At 53.0% G+C, this 18,204-nt stretch overlaps 1 protein-coding gene across 1 annotated transcript in view; it reads right to left on the minus strand.

Moving 5' to 3' along the window:
- Nucleotides 1–18,204, minus strand: part of WDR27 (WD repeat domain 27) — a 65,840-nt gene that overhangs the window by 17,935 nt on the left and 29,701 nt on the right. Inside the window, exons 21-23 of the mRNA XM_036247797.1 lie at nucleotides 15,637–15,734; nucleotides 13,460–13,562; nucleotides 6,024–6,122 (exon numbers count right to left, since the gene is read on the minus strand). Of these exons, the coding sequence (XP_036103690.1) occupies nucleotides 6,024–6,122; nucleotides 13,460–13,562; nucleotides 15,637–15,734 (300 nt within the window). The remainder of the gene's footprint in view (nucleotides 1–6,023; nucleotides 6,123–13,459; nucleotides 13,563–15,636; nucleotides 15,735–18,204) is intronic.

Genomic DNA, 18,204 nt, shown 5'->3' on the forward strand with positions numbered 1-18,204 from the left:
GCTCCTGACACCCAGGGTGATTCGCTCTGCTCCACCCGGGAGGTCCTGGTGGGCTCCGGGCAGGGCCAGGCGCAGACCAGACACCAAACCGCTGACAGAGGCTGAGAAGCCACCTAGCGGACGTCGTGTGCACTGAAGAAAGGGGTGTGAGAGTCGCTCTGCTCGAGAGGGGGCCGGTTCACTGCCCCTCACCCAGCTGCGGCTGCACAGGGAGGTCCGGGAGGCGTGGTCGGGAGCTGAGCGTCCGGCTGCTGAAACAGCACTTTGTCCCGACGCCGTCTGCCGTCAACAGCTACCAGCTGGCAGAAAGAGCAAGTGCCTTCCCAGAGGCCTGGCTGTAACGCCAAGTCCTGAGTGCAAACCTGTTTTCCCGGTGAAATTAAATGCCAGGGTGAAACTTCACCCTCAATCACTCATCAGAGGACTGAATTTTAATATTAAGTCCAACGAAATATTCTAAATTAGAAACACCCAAGCAGACTGACACTCTGTTCCAAACAAGACAGAACACTGCCCACCCTGAGGTACCGCGTTTAACATTCACGCGGATGCTCCTCGCACGCACGCTGACCCTCTGCCCGACGTTGAACATCGGTACGATGTGTCCTCCGGCCCTTGGGCTTGCTCCCCGCCACGTGTGACGTGAGTTTTCTGCGTGGAACACGGCTCCGCAACAGGACGAGCCACGGGCAGGGGCGTGGCGTCACCACCCGGAGGAGGGGCCCCTGGGCTCTGGCTGCACTTCGAGCACAGCCGGAGGGTTTCTCCTCAACGTGTCCCCAGGAGGGAGACACTCTCTTCACTCAGAGACTTTGATCAGCAGAATGCACAGAGAGGGACAGTCCCACAGACAGTGTCAGAGCCAGAAACACGGGCGCTGCCAACACCCGCTAAGAACACGGGTGGCGCCGTTAAGGCGGCGGCAACGGGAGCTGAGGGCGCACCAGACGGCTTCCTGCAGATAAGATGATCTGTGGTTCATTTTTATTTTTACAAAGTTATCATTCAATGTATTAAAGGTTCAAAATTTTAAAACCTACTTCCGTGAGCTTTTAATTCAACTTAATATCATATTATAGTTAGAAATCTAGTAAATTTTAACAATCACATGCCAAGTGGCCTTTGATGTATGTTAAACGTACTCATAATGAACAAATTAGAATCCTTTAGGCAATGAGTCAAATTGACAACTTATGTTATTTTAAAATTGTCAAGACTCATTTCAAATTTAATATATTACATTTTCTTGAACACTTTAAATGACAAAAAGAAAAATGCCCCCAAATTCTTCATTCTCAAAAATGTAATCAAGCAAATGTAGAAATACGACGAATCTCAAGTTTTCTTAGAAACCAAAATGCTGCTCACAAACTTGGTGAAATGTTCTTATTTTTCTCAACTAAGATGTCCCAAGTTTAAAGTCAATTCACGTTTCAAATTAGAATCAAGTATTTTAATATATCAAAATCCCTGAAACTTTACAAACACCTTAACTATTATTCTCAGATTATTCCTAAATTCGTGAAACCCTGTTAACACAGTGGGTTTGATATACTTCATCTCTGCATTTAATTCTAACCCTAAAGAAACCTTCGCCCCGAGGTAAGTGAGGGCCGCCGCTCGGTAAGCTGGACTCACCCACCAGCACGAAGCTGAGCCTGCTCATCATCGCCAGGACGGTGGAGAGCCCCCCACGTGCCCTGAGGGCTCTGTACCTCGAGGTCCAGGTGACAGACCTGTTCCCAGCTCTGTTGGCAGGCAGCCAGGGTCTCCCTAGTCTTGGCTGGACTTGGGTGGCATCCAGCCCTCCAAAGGCAAATTAATGTCTCCCACCTGCTGGAAAGAACGTCTGAAGTCATTCATTCCACTGGGCACGTTTTACTCGTGTGTAATCTGTGTGTGACCCCCCCTTGAACTTCTACCGCCTGACTATATGCTGTTTCCTTTCCAGTCTGCTGGGGTCACAATGTACCCGCATGGATTCCGCGTCTCTCTCGTGTCTTTTTCTGGTTCTGTAATCAAAGTCACGGCTCAGGAAACCGTGGCCGGGTTGACAGAGACGTTGGTGAGGAGCAAAGCCTTCCACAGAAGTCAAGTAGCAGCCGGGTTGTTAAGACTGGACTTTGAGCAGGACAAACACAAGAACGAAACAGAAACGAGGAGCAGAAGCTTCAACGCGGGAACCTCTGCAGCACGGGGGACCCCGAGGGAAGCCCAGGCTAGAACAGCATCCACCTCCCGGCCAGCCTGGGGCGTACCTTCCAGGGAGACGCGACCACGTGTGCCCGTGATACTCACTGTCTGCAGACACTGCTGGTAGGTCACAAAGTTCTCTCTACAAAAGGCAGGTTAGCTTATCCTCAGCTAGTCCCTTTTTAACTTAAAACGGTTGGGAGATCTCTCTTCATGAGGTAAAAGCCTTTACAGCAGGGGCAGCGTCCACCTGACGCCGTGGTCGGCACGGACACAGCCGGGCGGCCAGACGCCCACCCTCCGCCTCTCGCCGCCCTCGGCCCCACAGACCATCACGGAGCAGCTCATGGAGTTATGGGTATTAGTAAGCACACAGCGGACTCTCACCCCTGAACTTACACATCCAAACTGATAACATGGTCAGGAGTATCAGAAACTTCTCTTCCACTTAAAAACCAAATAACAGTTTTTCCAGGTACAGACTTGGGTTATTTTTCCTTGGTGAGCTAAACATCAACTCCCAAAGTAACACTGCCTGACGGAAACAGATGGTTTCAAGTTTCATCCTCATGTGCTTCCGTAGCTACATTTAAGATTTTGAAAAGTTGACGTGGGAAGGATGCTGAGTATTCGGAAGTTCCTGGAAGGGTGGCAACAGCGTCCTTGAGCTCCTCCTGTGGTGGGCCCTGCAGGCGGTTCCGATGGCCCTGCTGAACCGAACCACCAACCAAACCAACGGCAGAAAGAGAAAGCCTGTGTGTGCGCCACGCTCACTGACTGGCCTTCACACAAAATAACAAGACACACCAAGGGGAGCCCACTGTCAAGAGACAAAGGGATCGATACAACCAGAGTCTGAGATGTCCCAGATATGGGCACTGACCGCCAGGGAGTTAAAAAATTACAATAGGGAAAAGGTGGGAGGGGGGCGGGAGTGGGGAGGAGGGGGTCAATGGGGGAAAAATGTGGAACATCTGTAATACATTTTACATCCAACAATAAAGATTTGAAAAAAATTAAAAAATAAAAAAATAAAAGAGTGAAACAATAAAAAAGAAATGGCACAATTAAAAAAAAAAATTACAATAATGAAAGATTCTACCGTAATTGTATCAGGTGTAAGTCAATGGAGAGAGAAAAATCATCCAGGCCTAAAACAAAGAGGAGAAATAAAATTTCTATATTTAAAAAAGTAAACAAAACAAAAGGCAAAACCAAACCTGAGAAAAGCACTTACTGTGAATGCAAAGGACAAAATATCAATTTTAAAATAAAAGCCAGAACAATTAATAAAACATTGAGTCCACAACATAAAGTTATGAAAAGTATAACCAAGCAATGTAAAATGAAGACACTCAAGTAGCTAATAGCATATGGAAATTATGTTCAAGAATATTCAAGGAAACAGCAGAAAACACTGAGAAATATATGTCTATATCTATCAGAACCCTTTCAAAGTTTTAGCTATTTTACTCAGTAATACCAACTTTAATTACCTATTTTGAGAAAATAAATCCAAAGATATAATCAAAACATTACATATAATATCAAAATATCAAAAACAATCTAAGTGTCAAGTATAAATATCACAATCTTACAGGAAGAGAAGTTTTCCAATTTCAATATATTGACTTTTTCTCTCTCCCCATGTCCCAGCGTTGGCCCACCCGAGGTCACACGCGTGCCTGCCCGAGGTCACACGTGTGCCCTCCTGAGGTCTGACGCGTGCTTGCAGAATCACATAAAATGCACCCAGAACTCACGACATCAAGGAAAATACGAGGACGGTGAGGAAGGGGATGGAGGGGACGGCAGCCTCTTAGCCGCGGTGTTAAGTCTGTAGGATTCAGGGGAACCCGGGTCCCTCGTGTCTGTGCCTCTGCTCTGCTCAGTGTGACTCAGCCAGGGGAGTAACCTTCGGATAACTTGTCGCGTCTCCTCGAGGGGAGAAGGGAGGGCCTGAGAGGCGCCCACCACAGGCCCACCCTCTGCACTGCCCTCCCCGCTGCCCCGGGAGGTGAACATCTCCCTCCAGACAAAGGGGCCTCGCTGCTAAGGGCGCCGTCCGAGCCTCCGTCCGCGCCTCCGTCGGGCGTGGGGGACGGCCCAGGTCTGGGGCTCAGGTCGCCTGTCCCCCCTGAGCTCACAAAGCCCTCTCTACCCCGAACGTGCGTGTTCTGTGTGAACATGCCGGGATGGAACTCAGGGGTCTTCCTCCTCATATAAAAATGTGAAATGTTTTCTGATGCACCACTGAGTAGGTTTTGTCAACACAGAGCTTGAGTTGGGCGTTCTGTGCTCCGGACACAACTGTAAGCAGCACCAGGCATCCGGCACACCACTGACCGGGTGCGGCAGGACAGGCTGAGAACGGGCGTTAGGGACAGGACCACGTCCTCCCAAGATCACATGAAACGGTAGTGAACAGACTTTCCCCCCCATCCGGGCCCCCTGAGGAGCCTGCCGTTCAGAGACACCGTCCTGATAACCGTGAGGGGACGAACGCAACCTCCGCCCACCTCTCAGCGCACGGGTCTGCAGCGCCCCTGAAGCGGAAGGGTGACCACACAGGCGGAGCGGGGGGTGCGGTGTCTGAGAACGTTCATTCGTGTGCGGGGCAGCCTCTCGGTTTCCCGAGATGAGGACCAGGAAACCGACGTCTCGAACTGTCCGAATCGACGGTGGGGGCAGCGTGGCTGCCCCTCTCCTCCCTCGCCCTCATAACACTACTTTGTCCATGACGACACCCTCAGTGGCAACAGGGACCTACACGCCTTACCCTAATTACAAATTTCCAAGTATTGAAACAGCTCCTCGATTCAGCTCAAAGATATTTTGTGCGAGTACCGAACTTTCAAAGAGAGAGCGAACACCAACATCACCCCGGAGACCGCCCACTCGGGTCGGCACCGCTCACCTCGCGTGCGGGGTCCCCAGCGTGGCTCCCGGCCGCTGCCTCTCTTTCCGACCATCCTCAGTCGGCGCGCGACTCCCCTACGTGCCCGTCAGCGGCGCACCCAGGAGCTAAATTAGGGTCAGCGCCGACCCGAGCCCTGTGGTCAGTGACCTGACAGGCTCTCTGCATTTGTCAGTGTTTAACGTGAGAAGGAGGTGAGCTGTGTGCCCGCCGCTGTGACTTGCCCTGTGCTGCGAGGACCCGTCTGGCGGGGAGGGGCGGTGGGAACACCCAGGTTGCGAGCTCAGGCGCATGGCTCACAAGCGCCCACTCGTGTTACTGAGTCTCAGCTTCAAACGTGAAGGGACAACACGAAATCAATACGCTCCCACACTGGTCATTTAACACGCAATATCCGTGCATCGTCTGTAAAAAAATCTTCATTTTAATGAAGATTAAATGAATTAAAATCTGCATTTTGATCCAGACCGTCCTCCTCTCTTCTCCTAATACCACGAATTTCTTTACATCCGTGGTCCTTCCCCCCATCCACGATCGATAATGAGACTTCTCAGTCCTGTCCCGCCTCGTTCTGTACCAGGTCCCCTGCTTTGCCCCTCGAGTGTAATGAGTATTCACACGAGTGTGACACATTCGTCCACGGGTGTTTCCTGTTCCGGCTGCGCACACGCACATCCGCACTGAGTGACAAATGCCTTTGTCGTAAAAGAAAACCTTTGAGACTTTCCTCCTCCCCACACGGTCTGCTCCTAGGTTCGAACCCTCGCACTCAACTGAAACTGGATGTTAAATATCATAAAATATTGTAACATATTAAATACGATGGGACTTCACCAGAATAAAGTCTACAGACACAAAAGACATGACTCAGGACTGTGGGAGCGAGGTCGCCCACTGACACAGGAAACGGTACCTGAGGGGTCGACGGGCTGAAGGCCACGCCTGTGACGGTGTCCGTGTGTCCGGCCAGCCTGTGGGAGAAGGTGCTGGAGCGCATTTCATACACGTACGCCTGGAAGACAAAATCCGCGGGCACCCTGGGCTGAACCGTCTACACGCAAAGACGAAGTCTGAGGAATTTACATGATGCTCACTAGTCTATTGTAGACTGCACCATACCGAGAAGAGCTTTAAACAGATGCTCACAGTCGATGGCTCGTTTTAAGGAACGAGTACAGATGTCGTATCCCGACCCCTCAGCGGATGGCCATCTGCACCAACTCAACGCTAACAGGGACTCGTTGGGGGCGTGGTGGGGAAGAAAACCCCCTTCGTGTGAAACTGCCCAGAGCCAGGCGGCAGGAGCTGCAGCTCCGCCCCTCCGACCAGGGGCTCCACTCGGGCGGCGCCAGCGCGCGAGGGCGCAGTCTCTGTCCAGGGCGAGGGCAAGTGGCCCTGAGCCAGGGAGCGGCTGGCAGACCGGAGACCCGCCCCGGCCACGTGAGAACTCCAAAGCCTCAGTTTGGTTGGTCCAAGGAGCACTGTCCTGATTGGAGCTGCTCCAATTGGTTGGTGAAGATGCTAATGAGGCTGTAACTTCCCAGCTGTGATTGGATGGAACAGCCTCCATCCTACAGGTGGACCTGGATCCCGGGAACGTCCATCAGGGAGGCTCAGGTGCAGGAGCTCAGAGCAGGTGGGCAGCTCAGGGCCGCTGCTCCCTGAGGCCCGGCCTGTGAGAGGGGCCCCCATGGACCAGCGGCGGCCTGTTTCTGTTTGTTTGTTGTTGTTGTTGTTTTAAATCCTCACCCGAGAAAACTTTTCCATTTACATCAGATAGAGTGGGAGGGAGGGAGACAGAGAGGAACATCAACGTGAGAGACACATCGACTGGTTGCCTCCCACACGACCCGACTGGGGCCGGGAACCCCAAACGAGGTGGGTGCCCTTGACTGGAATCAAACCCAAAACTCTTGGATCTGTGGGCCAACACTCTAACCACTGAGCCAGCCCGGCCAGGGCTGTTTTTTGTTTTATTTTTGTATCTCAATTAGCCACCAGGAGCCCTTCTTAATCGCTATTTTCTTTCTTGGGCTTGGCAGATCTTACCTGGAAGTCCCAAATTAAGTGAATAAAAATCATATTTTATCACCCTGTCCATAAACCTGAGAGAACTTTAATCAGCTTGATATTTGAGCTATTGAAATATTTAGAATTTTCGCATAGCTATTAATAAGATTGAAAGACAGACATCTCTCTCTAACATTCGTGCCAGAGAGACACACATGCACACAGATAGATACACCTGCACCTACATCTACATCTACGTGTCCCCAGAGCTGCCTCAACACCTCACTGAGGGGCGGCGCACCGTGTCCACAGACTCTCTCACCGCCCCCCGTCACAGCCGGGCGGTTGAGGCCGGTCACGAACATCCGTGTTTCACGGAGAAAGTACGAATCAGCGTGAGTGACAAGCACAGCCCGGCATCGACCCTGGGCCCCGAGCCAGCTTCTCTGACTACACCGGTCCATCCTGCTGGGCGAGGCTGCCCGTGATGAGGCCGATCGAGAGAGGACTCGGCGCACCTTCGAGCCCCACTGATCTCTCAGGCTTCCAGACCGTCTTGCCCACGGGAACACTTTCTCTCTCGTTCTGACTCCATGAGCAGTGTTCTCGGGACCAAGCTCTGCTCTTGTCTGCTGTGTGAGTTAGACACACGGGCGAGACTGCACCGCAGCTCTGGCACCTCTACTGTCCGACATAAAGCAGAGTCAGTGACACCAGTGAGCTCTCACCCAGCTCTGACTTTTACATTAACTGCCTCACATAACCCTCTGAATGGCCAAACGAGGAAATTATCATTGTCCCAGCTCTGCAGACTAGGGGGCTGGGGCTTGGCTGTCTTCTCGCGTCTCACCGCTGTGGGCGTCGCATCCAGGGCTCGGACCCACAGCTGCCTCATCTCAGCCGGAACTGCTCACCACCACGGAGCCCGTGGCTGTCCGGCACGTTCCTAGCCCATGTGGCCTCCGCCCACCGTGCAACCCCCAGCCGGGTGCCGAGCCCTGCGTGGCGCTGCCTCGACGCACAGCCGCTCCGGAGACCTGTCTGGAGGTTCCCTGCGAAGTCAGACAGACACATCCTCAGACCCGCCTCCACCACTCTCTGCATCCGCCCCGGGGAAAGGAAGACACTTGTCTGCCCAAAGGCCCGTACAGAACTGCCCTCCACGGCTGGATTCTAAAACATGGAACCTATAACCACTGCATGAGCCCTGGCCGGTTTGGCTCAGCGGTTAGAGCGTTGCCCATCGGCTTCATTTCTAACCACAACCCGGTCTTGTCCGGCACCTTCGGACCCGCGATCAATCACAGAACTGCTTGAACGGTGTTTAAGTACCATCGGCCACTCATTCGTTCTGGTTTCTTCCAGGGTGGGGCCCAGGAGCACTCACATGGACGCATGACCCCCGGGGTCCCGACGGAGCCGATACGGGGCGGGAACAGCTCTCTGCAGAGCAACATCCAAGCAGAGTTTACTAAACGCAACCACAGACTCGCTTCACGCTTGACCCGAACAGTAGAAATCACGGCCACTGTTATTCCAGGCACCACAGGTCGGGGGGCCCTCCCCTTTCACAGAACCCGACCTCTGGGGGGCACGCTGGCCTGCGAGGCCCACGCAAAGGTCGACTCAAAGTCGTGAGTCCGTTACATTTGCAATCTGTGCTTGGCTCTGTATCGGGAAGGTTCTGAGCGCCTACGAGATGCAGAGAATTACCTGGCGGACCCCGCACAGGACCCCAGGCCCAGGACTTGGCTCCGCGGCTCCGCACAGCTCCTCCTGCTTCTTTTCGTGCTTGTGGCTGAAGACGCATGTATTTTGAAGCATGTATTTTGCGTGTCTAAAAATATGGACATTTCCCACCGAACCCCACTGCCAGTTTTAACCTGAAGTGAACAGAGGCCCCGATGCCGAGGCCCAGGCACAGCCGTTCCCCGCCGTGCCCCACGTCTGCACCGTGGCTGCGGGTCGGTCGGGCGTCTCTCTCCTGCGTTGTTTTGGGGTTGTTTTCATGCCATAAGCTTGTTGAAGAAACGGGATCAGTCTCCTGAAGAATGTTCCAGATTCTCAGCATATCTGTGTGTCTCCTGTGATGTCTTCAAGCACACCCCACTGTCCTGGGTATCTGGCTGTCAGTCAGAAATCACCTCTAACGTCCAGTAGGGTCCAGTCCCACTGTCCGTCACAGGGACGCTCGGGTGGACAGCGAGGTGCTGTGCAGCTCGCATGGCTCAGGCAGGCGGGGGCGTCTGGGCGTCTCTGCACTAGGGGTGCAGTGGTGGCAGGATTCAGGTGAGACAGCTGTCGCCCACGGGCTGTGCTGTCCGGAGCTCTAGACCGAGTCGCCCTGCACAGTGACCTCTCCACCATCACTGGCCGCTTGCTGCCCAGCCCACAGCCCCCCAGGCTCTGCCTCCAGGAGGGGCTGTCTCAGCCCGTGTCTACATGGAGTCCCGGACCCTCCTCCCAGGACGGCCCCACGCCCCCCAGGGTCCTTGAGGTCCATCCCCTTGTCCCACCTGGGGGACGCTCTTCCTGCTGCACGGGGACGGCCGTCCGCTGTCCGTTCGCGCCACGCTGTCTGCACCTGTCCACTCGTCAGTAAGCAGCTGGCGGCTCCCACGTCCGGGCTGCTAAACAAGCTGTGGGAGCAGCTCTCTGTTCGGGGCCCCGGTTCTGCTCCTTCGGATAAATCCCAGGAGGGGGTTGCTAGGGCGCGAGGCAGCTCCGTCTCTAACCTTCCGAGGACCCTCCACACGGCCTTCCACAGGGGGTGCCTCAATCTGCACCCCGCAACAGGGCACGAGCGTTCCCTTTCTCCAGTCCTCGCCAACACTGATTATCTTCTTTGTTGTGATAACAGCCATCCTAGCAGGTGTGGGGCTCTTTACTTTTTATTTTTGTATCCTCACCCAGGACATTTTTGCATTTATCCTCAGATAGAGCGGGGGGAGGGGGGACATCAACATGAGAGACACATCAACTGGTTGTCACCCACACGACCCCAACCAGGGCCGGGGACAACCTGCCACCGAGGTACATGCCCTTAGCGGGAGCCAAACCCTGGACTCTCTGGTCCGTGGGCTGATGCTCTAACCGCTGAGCCAAACCGGCCAGGGCAGGACCACTGTGCTCTGACCAATAGTTCTCTACTGATGACATTTGCTAAAATCAGTCACTTTGAGACTGCAAGAGGGTCATCTTCTCATTCTGTCATTCATACCAACAGTCCGAGTTCTTCTCTGAAAAGGAATGGTTCCACCCTGGCCAGTTTGGTTCAGCGGTTAGAGCGTCCGCCTGCGGTCCAGAGAGACCCGGGTTCGGTTCCCACTAAGGGCACGTACCTCGGTTGCAGTTTGTCCCCGGCCCTGGTCGGTTGTGCGGGTGGCAGCCACTCGATGTGTCCCTTCACGTCGATGTTTCTCTCTCTCTCTCCCTCCCACTCTATCTGTGTAAAAAATGGAAAAATATCCTCGGGTGAGAATAAAAAAAAAAAAAAAAAAAAACATCAGATTTCAGACACTGTGCTTTAGAATCAAGCACAGTCCTTACTCTTTTGATGCTCAGCTCTGCTCCTCGGCCGGCACCTTGATGTTGCCTCCAGGCCTGTTACCTGGCCCTCCCGTCTGCTCCCGTCTTGTTGGCAAAGCCGTCCGGGGCGGGGGTGGCACTCAGACACCCCGCGAGGTCACCCGTGGCCCTGGGGCGCCGGCGCTGTGAGCACTTTCGGCAGCAGGGCCAGGACACTCGTCTGTCCTCCTATTTGTGCACCAGCACCACCGTTTCAGTTAGATACCTGGGAAGATCCCCCAACATAATGACGTCTTCCCAGCGTCTCGATCATTATTCGTGGTGTATTCTCCCCAATGACCTCAGTGAACTTCTCCGCGACGCAGGCGCTGCTGACACTTTGCTGGCAGGGTTAAACCACAAACGACTCACACACACTGACCCCTCCACCAGACCGAGTCTTCCTACCAGACAACAGTGAGTCTCATCTGTTCACGCCGACATTTCTGGGGAAAATAGAAAGTTTTCTTCAGATTCCCATTAACTTTGTGCCTGAATATTTTATCCTGTTTCAGGTTCTTCCGAATGGATCCCCCTCACTGCACCTCCACAGGTTGATGGTTTGGTTTGTTTTAATAGAAAGAACACTGAATTCCACATAGTAATTTAAATCCTCCTGTCATAACTCCCCGAATTATTTTATTGCTCATATGGTAATCAGTCCTCTTGGACATTATTATACATGAATAAAGGTCGTTCTCACCGCTTCCTTCCTATCACCGTCGCTCCGAGTTCTCTCTTCCCATTTCCCGGCAGCGGCCTCCCGCACACGCGTCGGGGGAACCGGTGGGCCACCTCCCCATGCTCCCAGCCGCAGACGTCTCTCCTGCTTTCTCCTAAGATGCCGGCAGTCGGGCGAGATGAGCATCTCGTCGTGTGGAAAAAGCGTCACTGATCCCGCTTTTCAAGGGGTGTTTTGATCAGAAATGAACACGTAATTTTGTTGAAATGGGTTTTCTGTATATGTGAAGATGGTCACACAATTCTCTTATTTTCTTTGTTGGTAAATAATAATTACTATAAAATAACATAAAAGAACAATATAAAGCCCATGTTTTTTAGATTCAATACACAATTTCAATATATGAAGAGCAAATACTATGCCAGATTTCAGAATACTGCATGTGGCTTATCAGGGGTGAGCAGTGAGCATCGGAAACAGTTCATAATCTCCCAGTGTGTGGCCCACAAACACCGGAGCCCACTGCGAGACGCCTCCGGGAACGTCGCTCTGGGAGGCCCATGTCCCCGACAGGACACCTGCTGGCCCGGGGACCTCCTGTTTGGACTCGGTTCTGAATCTTTGCAAGTTCCTCCCTGGGACAGACTGAACATTCTGGACCATCCATTCCAATAAAAAGTATATGAATACAAATAGAACATCGTTGTTATTATTATTATAACTTGGCGAAACTTCCCATGTTCTGTCCAGCATATTAAATAGGCCTGATTGATTTCAGGACTTTCTTTATAAGGAGAGGGAATACGTCCTTGAGGCCTCTGGGCATATCTGGATCCCAGGCCTCTGGGATCAGTCAAAGGCATCTCTCGGTCAAAGAGTCTCTTAAAATTTAAACTTTGAAAATGTTGTCAACATTTAAACTTTTAAAAGGTTGTCAACCTAACCAAAGGGCCATAACACAAACCTTTTTGAAAACCCAGGTAAAACAAACACACGTGTTATGGTAATAACTTAAAAAGACATTAATAAAACTTAAACCAGTTTTAATATTAAATACTTTGTCCAGACCACAGGATCCTGCTTGGTTTATGTAACTGCTTTCATCTCTTCAGGACAATAAAACATTGCGCCCCGGAGGCAGAAAACGCACCACGTGCCCAACACAGACACACATCACACAAAGCCCGTACCTTCCACCCGAGAACAACTCATTCTCTTCCTGTTCCCTTAAAAATGCCATTTCATACTTTATATCTTCTATTATCAAAACTGTATCCTTTTCTTTCAACTTAATTTGAATTTTTAACTTTCAGAAACCTCAGCTTCCGACGATAAGCAAAAGGCAAGCAGCCAGTATTTCCTGAATTGACTTTCATGAACACATTCCACAACCTGCAGAAACGTGGCTCCTGTGGGCAAGAGCACAGGACACTCACGCTCCCAACCCCCAACAGCCTCCCTGCACCAAACCACGCAGGCCAGCTTAGGACGTGTCTAACAATCTTTTCAGTATTTCATGTTACTTCAAAATATCTATTCGATAACTTTCATCAAACTTACTAATTTATTTTTTTCACACAATTCTTATTGTATCAATTAATAATATGATGCAGCCCTGGCCTGTGTGGCCCACTCACCAAAGGGTCACGGGTTCAACTCCCGGCCAAGGACACCTACTAGGGCTACAGGCTTGACCTCTGGCCGCATGTGGGAGGCGGCCGGCCGATGTGTCCCTCACGTCGATATTTCTCTCTCCCCCTCCCTCTCGTCCACTCTCTCTAAAAATCGATGGAAAAGATATCCTCAGTGAGGATTAACAACAACAACAACAAGATGTGTGTATCGCTTTATTTATTAACGTCACTCTCTGGAGAGCCCGAGACATGGCCGTACCAGAAGAGCCAGCTGCGCCATGACGACCGAGCGGAGGAGGAGAGGATCTGTGAGCAAAGGTGGGTTGAGACTCTGCTTCCCGACACACACCGCCCCCACCTTGCGCGTCACCGTCATCAAACACCACCGCTGTGTGAAGCTTTGGACCCACCCAGACCTCACCCCACGGAGCCCACCGCAGGCCCACAGGCACCTACGTGTCTGTCCTCAGCTCCACACGCCACGAACCGGCCACAGGGGCTGAAGGCCAGTCCGCACGGGTAGCAGCGGTTCGGGTGTCCTTCAAAACGGCGCTCACACCTCGAGGAAAAGAGAAACACCAGGAGGAAATGATGTTTTCATTTCTGACACAAACTGGGATAAAGAGAGTGACCCACGGTACGTGAGGGTCGCCAAACTTCACGGATGTGAACACGCTACAGGAACACTCCTACGTGAGGGTCGCCAAACTTCACGGATGTGAACACGCTACAGGAACACTCCTACGTGAGGGTCGCCAAACTTCACGGATGTGAACACGCTACAGGAACACTCCTACGTGAGGGTCGCCAAACTTCACGGATGTGAACACGCTACAGGAACACTCCTACGTGAGGGTCGCCAACTTCACGGATGTGAACACGCTACAGGAACACTCCTACGTGAGGGTCGCCAAACTTCACGGATGTGAACACGCTACAGGAACACTCCTACGTGAGGGTCGCAAACTCACGGATGTGAACACGCTACAGGAACACTCCTACGTGAGGGTCGCCAAACTTCACGGATGTGAACACGCTACAGGAACACTCCTACGTGAGGGGCGCCAAACTTCACGGGATGTGAACACGCTACAGGAACACTCCTACGTGAGGGTCGCCAAACTTCACGGATAGTAACACGCTACAGGAACACTCCTACGTGAGGGTCGCCAAACTTCACGGATGGGAAACACGCTACAGGAACACTCCTATGTGAGGGTCGCCAAACTTCACGGATGTGAACACGCTACAGGGACACACTCCTACGTGAGGGTCGCCAAACTTCACGGATGTGAAACACGCTACAGGAACACTCCTACGTGAGGGTCGCCAAACTTCACGGATGTGAACACGCTACAGGAACACTCCTACGTGAGGGTCGCCAAACTTCACGGATGTGAACACGCTACAGGAACACTCCTACGTGAGGGTCGCCAAACTTCACGGATGTGAACATGCTACAGGAACACTTCCTACGTGAGGGTCGCCAAACACTGAGCAGATGGCTCCAGGATCCTCAAAGTACTTGCAGGAAGTTTCAGTCACAGATTCTCAGATGACCAAACTAACATCAATCAGACTTTATATATGAAGACAGGTGAGTGACCAATGTATTCTGGAGACCTTTAAAGTATACAAACTAACCTTTTTAAATGATAAATTATTTAAATCAGTGATTCAAAGACTTTGGGGAGGTGCAGCCCCCTATCAAGGCTGGTGAAGTTTTACGACCAACGCTTAGGAGGCACTATACGAGATTTGCTTATTGTTCTGTATGTAAGGGAACTGATGCTGGTTTTATTGAGGAAAACGGCCATCACCTTTAGAGACAGCCAGAGCCGACACTCAGGAGCCCCAGGTCCTCGTGGAACAGAGAACGACCAGCAGTTGTGGTTTCAACAATGCACACGGATGTGCTTTTCACGTATGAACAGACTTCCTCGGGGCCATGGGATCAGACCCACCGCAGCCTCAGACTGAGTTCACAGTGAGAGCAAAGTGCCCCATACAAACACGTTTACCTGGCCTCCGCCTCGCCCTGGCCTCCACCTCACCCCGGCCTCCGCCTCGCCCCAGCCTCCACCTCGCCCTGGCCTCCGGCCTCATCCTGGCCTCCGCCTCGCCCCGGCCTCCGCCTCGCCCCAGCCTCCACCTCGCCCTGGCCTCCACCTCATCCTGGCCTCCACCTCATCCTGGCCTCCACCTCATCCTGGCCTCCGCCTCGCCCTGGCCTCCGCCTCGCCCCGGCCTCCACCTCATCCTGGCCTCCGCCTCATCCTGGCCTCCACCTCATCCTGGCCTCCACCTCATCCTGGCCTCCACCTCGCCCTGGCCTCCGCCTCGCCCTGGCCTCCACCTCATCCTGGCCTCCACCTCATCCTGGCCTCCACCTCGCCCTGGCCTCCACCTCGCCCTGGCCTCCACCTCATCCTGGCCTCCACCTCATCCTGGCCTCCACCTCGCCCTGGCCTCCACCTCATCCTGGCCTCCACCTCATCCTGGCCTCCACCTCATCCTGGCCTCCGCCTCGCCCTGGCCTCCACCTCGCCCCGGCCTCCGCCTCGCCCCAGCCTCCACCTCGCCCCGGCCTCCGGCCTCGCCCCCACTGTGGTCTGCATGACAAGGCACCTTACCTCAGGGTTCTCAGGTCCCACAGCCGGATCCCGTCGCCGACGGCCATGGTTGCGAAGAGATCGTAAGCCCGAGGCTGCTGGGCAGTGAACGAGGACCCCTGTGGGCAAGGGCAGGAGGTGCTTTCTGAAGCCTGGACCATCATCGACTGCCGGTGTCGAGCGGCACTGAATCCAAAGCAACAAACTACAAAACCTTTTTTCTTACTTATAACGATTTCATAGTTGGAGTCCCCAAAACGTCCATGTGAATAATTACCAGGTGTCCACTTTGACTTTAAGACGTACTGATATGTCCCTCTCATGTCGATGTTTCTCTTTCTCTCTCTCTCTCTCTCTCTCTCTCCCCCTCCCTCCCCCCCACTCTATCTGAAGATAAATAGAAAAATATCCTTGGGTGAGGATTAAAAAAAGAAAAAGCACTTGAGCCCAGAAGTGCTTTGCAGACAGGAAGCAAAGGCAGACGTCGATCCAACGACAGTGGTAACTAACACGCATGCCGGGCCCTGACTCCGAATCCACCAACGTTGTCCAGGTCACATCGCGCCCTCTTATCGAACCCGTGAGGCAGACTGTTTACCCGTCTTCGGGTGAGAAACATTACACGTGGGGCCCATTCGTGCCTCCCAGCCGCTGAGATCAGCCTTTCACAGACAAGAACCCGGCAGAGATGGCTCCCTAACCCAACGGAGCCCACACGCCATTCAGCAGGCGTCCCGAGAACGCGTGGGCGTCATCTCCTGGACGCCGGCACCGGTAAGGCGCGGGGTCTAAAAGGAATGAGACACGGTCCAGTTTCACAGACAGACAGACCTTGGCGCTCGGCGGCCAAGCTCACGGCAGAGCCAGCTCCTGAAGCGGGCAGGACGGGACAGTGCGGGACCGTCTGAGCTCTCACTGGGCTCTAACGAGTTCCCACCTAGACCCAGTTTTTAGAGCTTTGTGATAAGCCCCAAGAAGAAAGAAAGACTAGCACGAGAAAAGAGGAGGAGAAGAGGTGTTTACATGGAAAAGCGGACAGAGCACCTTCCACAGACAGGCCGGTGGAGGGCGCACAGCCTGGGCCCACCTGAGGGAGAGCGGCCTGCCGCCAAGTCACCCTAACTGAACTGAGGAGCCTCGTTCTAACTGCTGAGACTTCGGAGACACGGAGCAGGTGGCAGAGCCGGGTAAGAAGTACGTGGCAACGTAACATTTACAGCACAGGAGACCCCCATTACCTTCATGACTGAAACATGCTAACGGGAATGGCACACCTGGGCACGTAGTTAATTCTCACCGGACTGTATTAGTGAGAGACTCAGAGAAACACTAGACCACTGCTCCAACACTGACCTCCATGGCCTGTCGAGACACCAGAGCATGAGGAGCTTCTCTCTGATGAGCTCACTGCACTTGGAGAACAAGCATCGGACACTGTGAAATGCTGTCCGCCAGAGGGCAGCCCATCAGGCCACGTGCTGGCTCGTCTTTTTGAGAAGCCTACTGCACTGAGATCCACGCCCGCCGCCCCGAGATCCACGCCCGCCTCCCCGAGACCCACGTTCCAGGTCCAGGTGACTGTTCTGGGGTCACACTCTACAGCGTCTGCAGGGCAGGCACCTCTGCCTCAGGGTCTCAAGAAACACACTTAGCAAGTCTGACTAACCATTAATATTCTACATCGAAATACTGCCCATAACAAAGAGGGTAAAGGGGCCAAATGCGTGGTGACGGAAGGACTCCGGGTGCTGAGCACACAGTGGCGCATATGTGACGCACCAGACCGTACACTGGGAACCTATAAATGTCAACAACCAACCTCACCCTGATACATGTAATAAAAAAGATTGCCCATCAATATGTTGTTGAGTTGTACTTGAATTTAAAAGAAATCATAATGCCTAAAAAATAAGATAGGGCCCGGCCGGTGTGGCTCAGTGGACTGAGCGTCGTCCAGGGACTGAGAGGTCCTGGTGAGATTCCCCGTCAGGGCACATGCCCCGGTTGTGGGCTCGATCCCCAGCAGGGGGCGGCAGGAGGCGGCCAATCCATGTTTCTCTCTCACATGGATGTTTCTATCTCTCTCTCCCTTCCTCTCTCTCTAAAAAATCAATAAAAACCCCTTTTAAAAAAATAAGATGGGCATCAGGCTAACAATTGTTTTAAATATGTGACTCAAATATCAAATTCACTTAAACTCCCAGAATCTGTAAGGTCTGATCATCGAGCTGAACCCCAGCCCTGCAGATGGCTCAGACTCGGGGCAGCCCCCACTCCCGCCACCAGCCCCCAGTGAGGCCGCGTGGCCACAGCCGCCCAGAGACGCCAGACTCCAGCCACCACGACTGCGAGGCTGACCCGACTGGCACGGACCTGGGCTCTGAGGTTTGCTATGTTAGCAGCCTCGTAAAGAAGTCACAACACGCTTCAAAGGGACGCCTTCGCTCACGGGACCCACAGCGCAGTGTTTGGACTAGTTCTCTTCTGTTTTCACGCAAGACGCTGTATAAACAAAGGAGGCGGGACAGTCTTTTCTTCAACAACTCTCCAAGCTGATACTTTCCTGCATGACCCAGAAAAACCTCTCCA

The sequence above is a fragment of the Molossus molossus genome, unplaced genomic scaffold, assembly GCF_014108415.1.
Source record: "Molossus molossus isolate mMolMol1 unplaced genomic scaffold, mMolMol1.p scaffold_m16_p_8, whole genome shotgun sequence".
Classification (NCBI taxonomy): domain Eukaryota; kingdom Metazoa; phylum Chordata; class Mammalia; order Chiroptera; family Molossidae; genus Molossus; species Molossus molossus.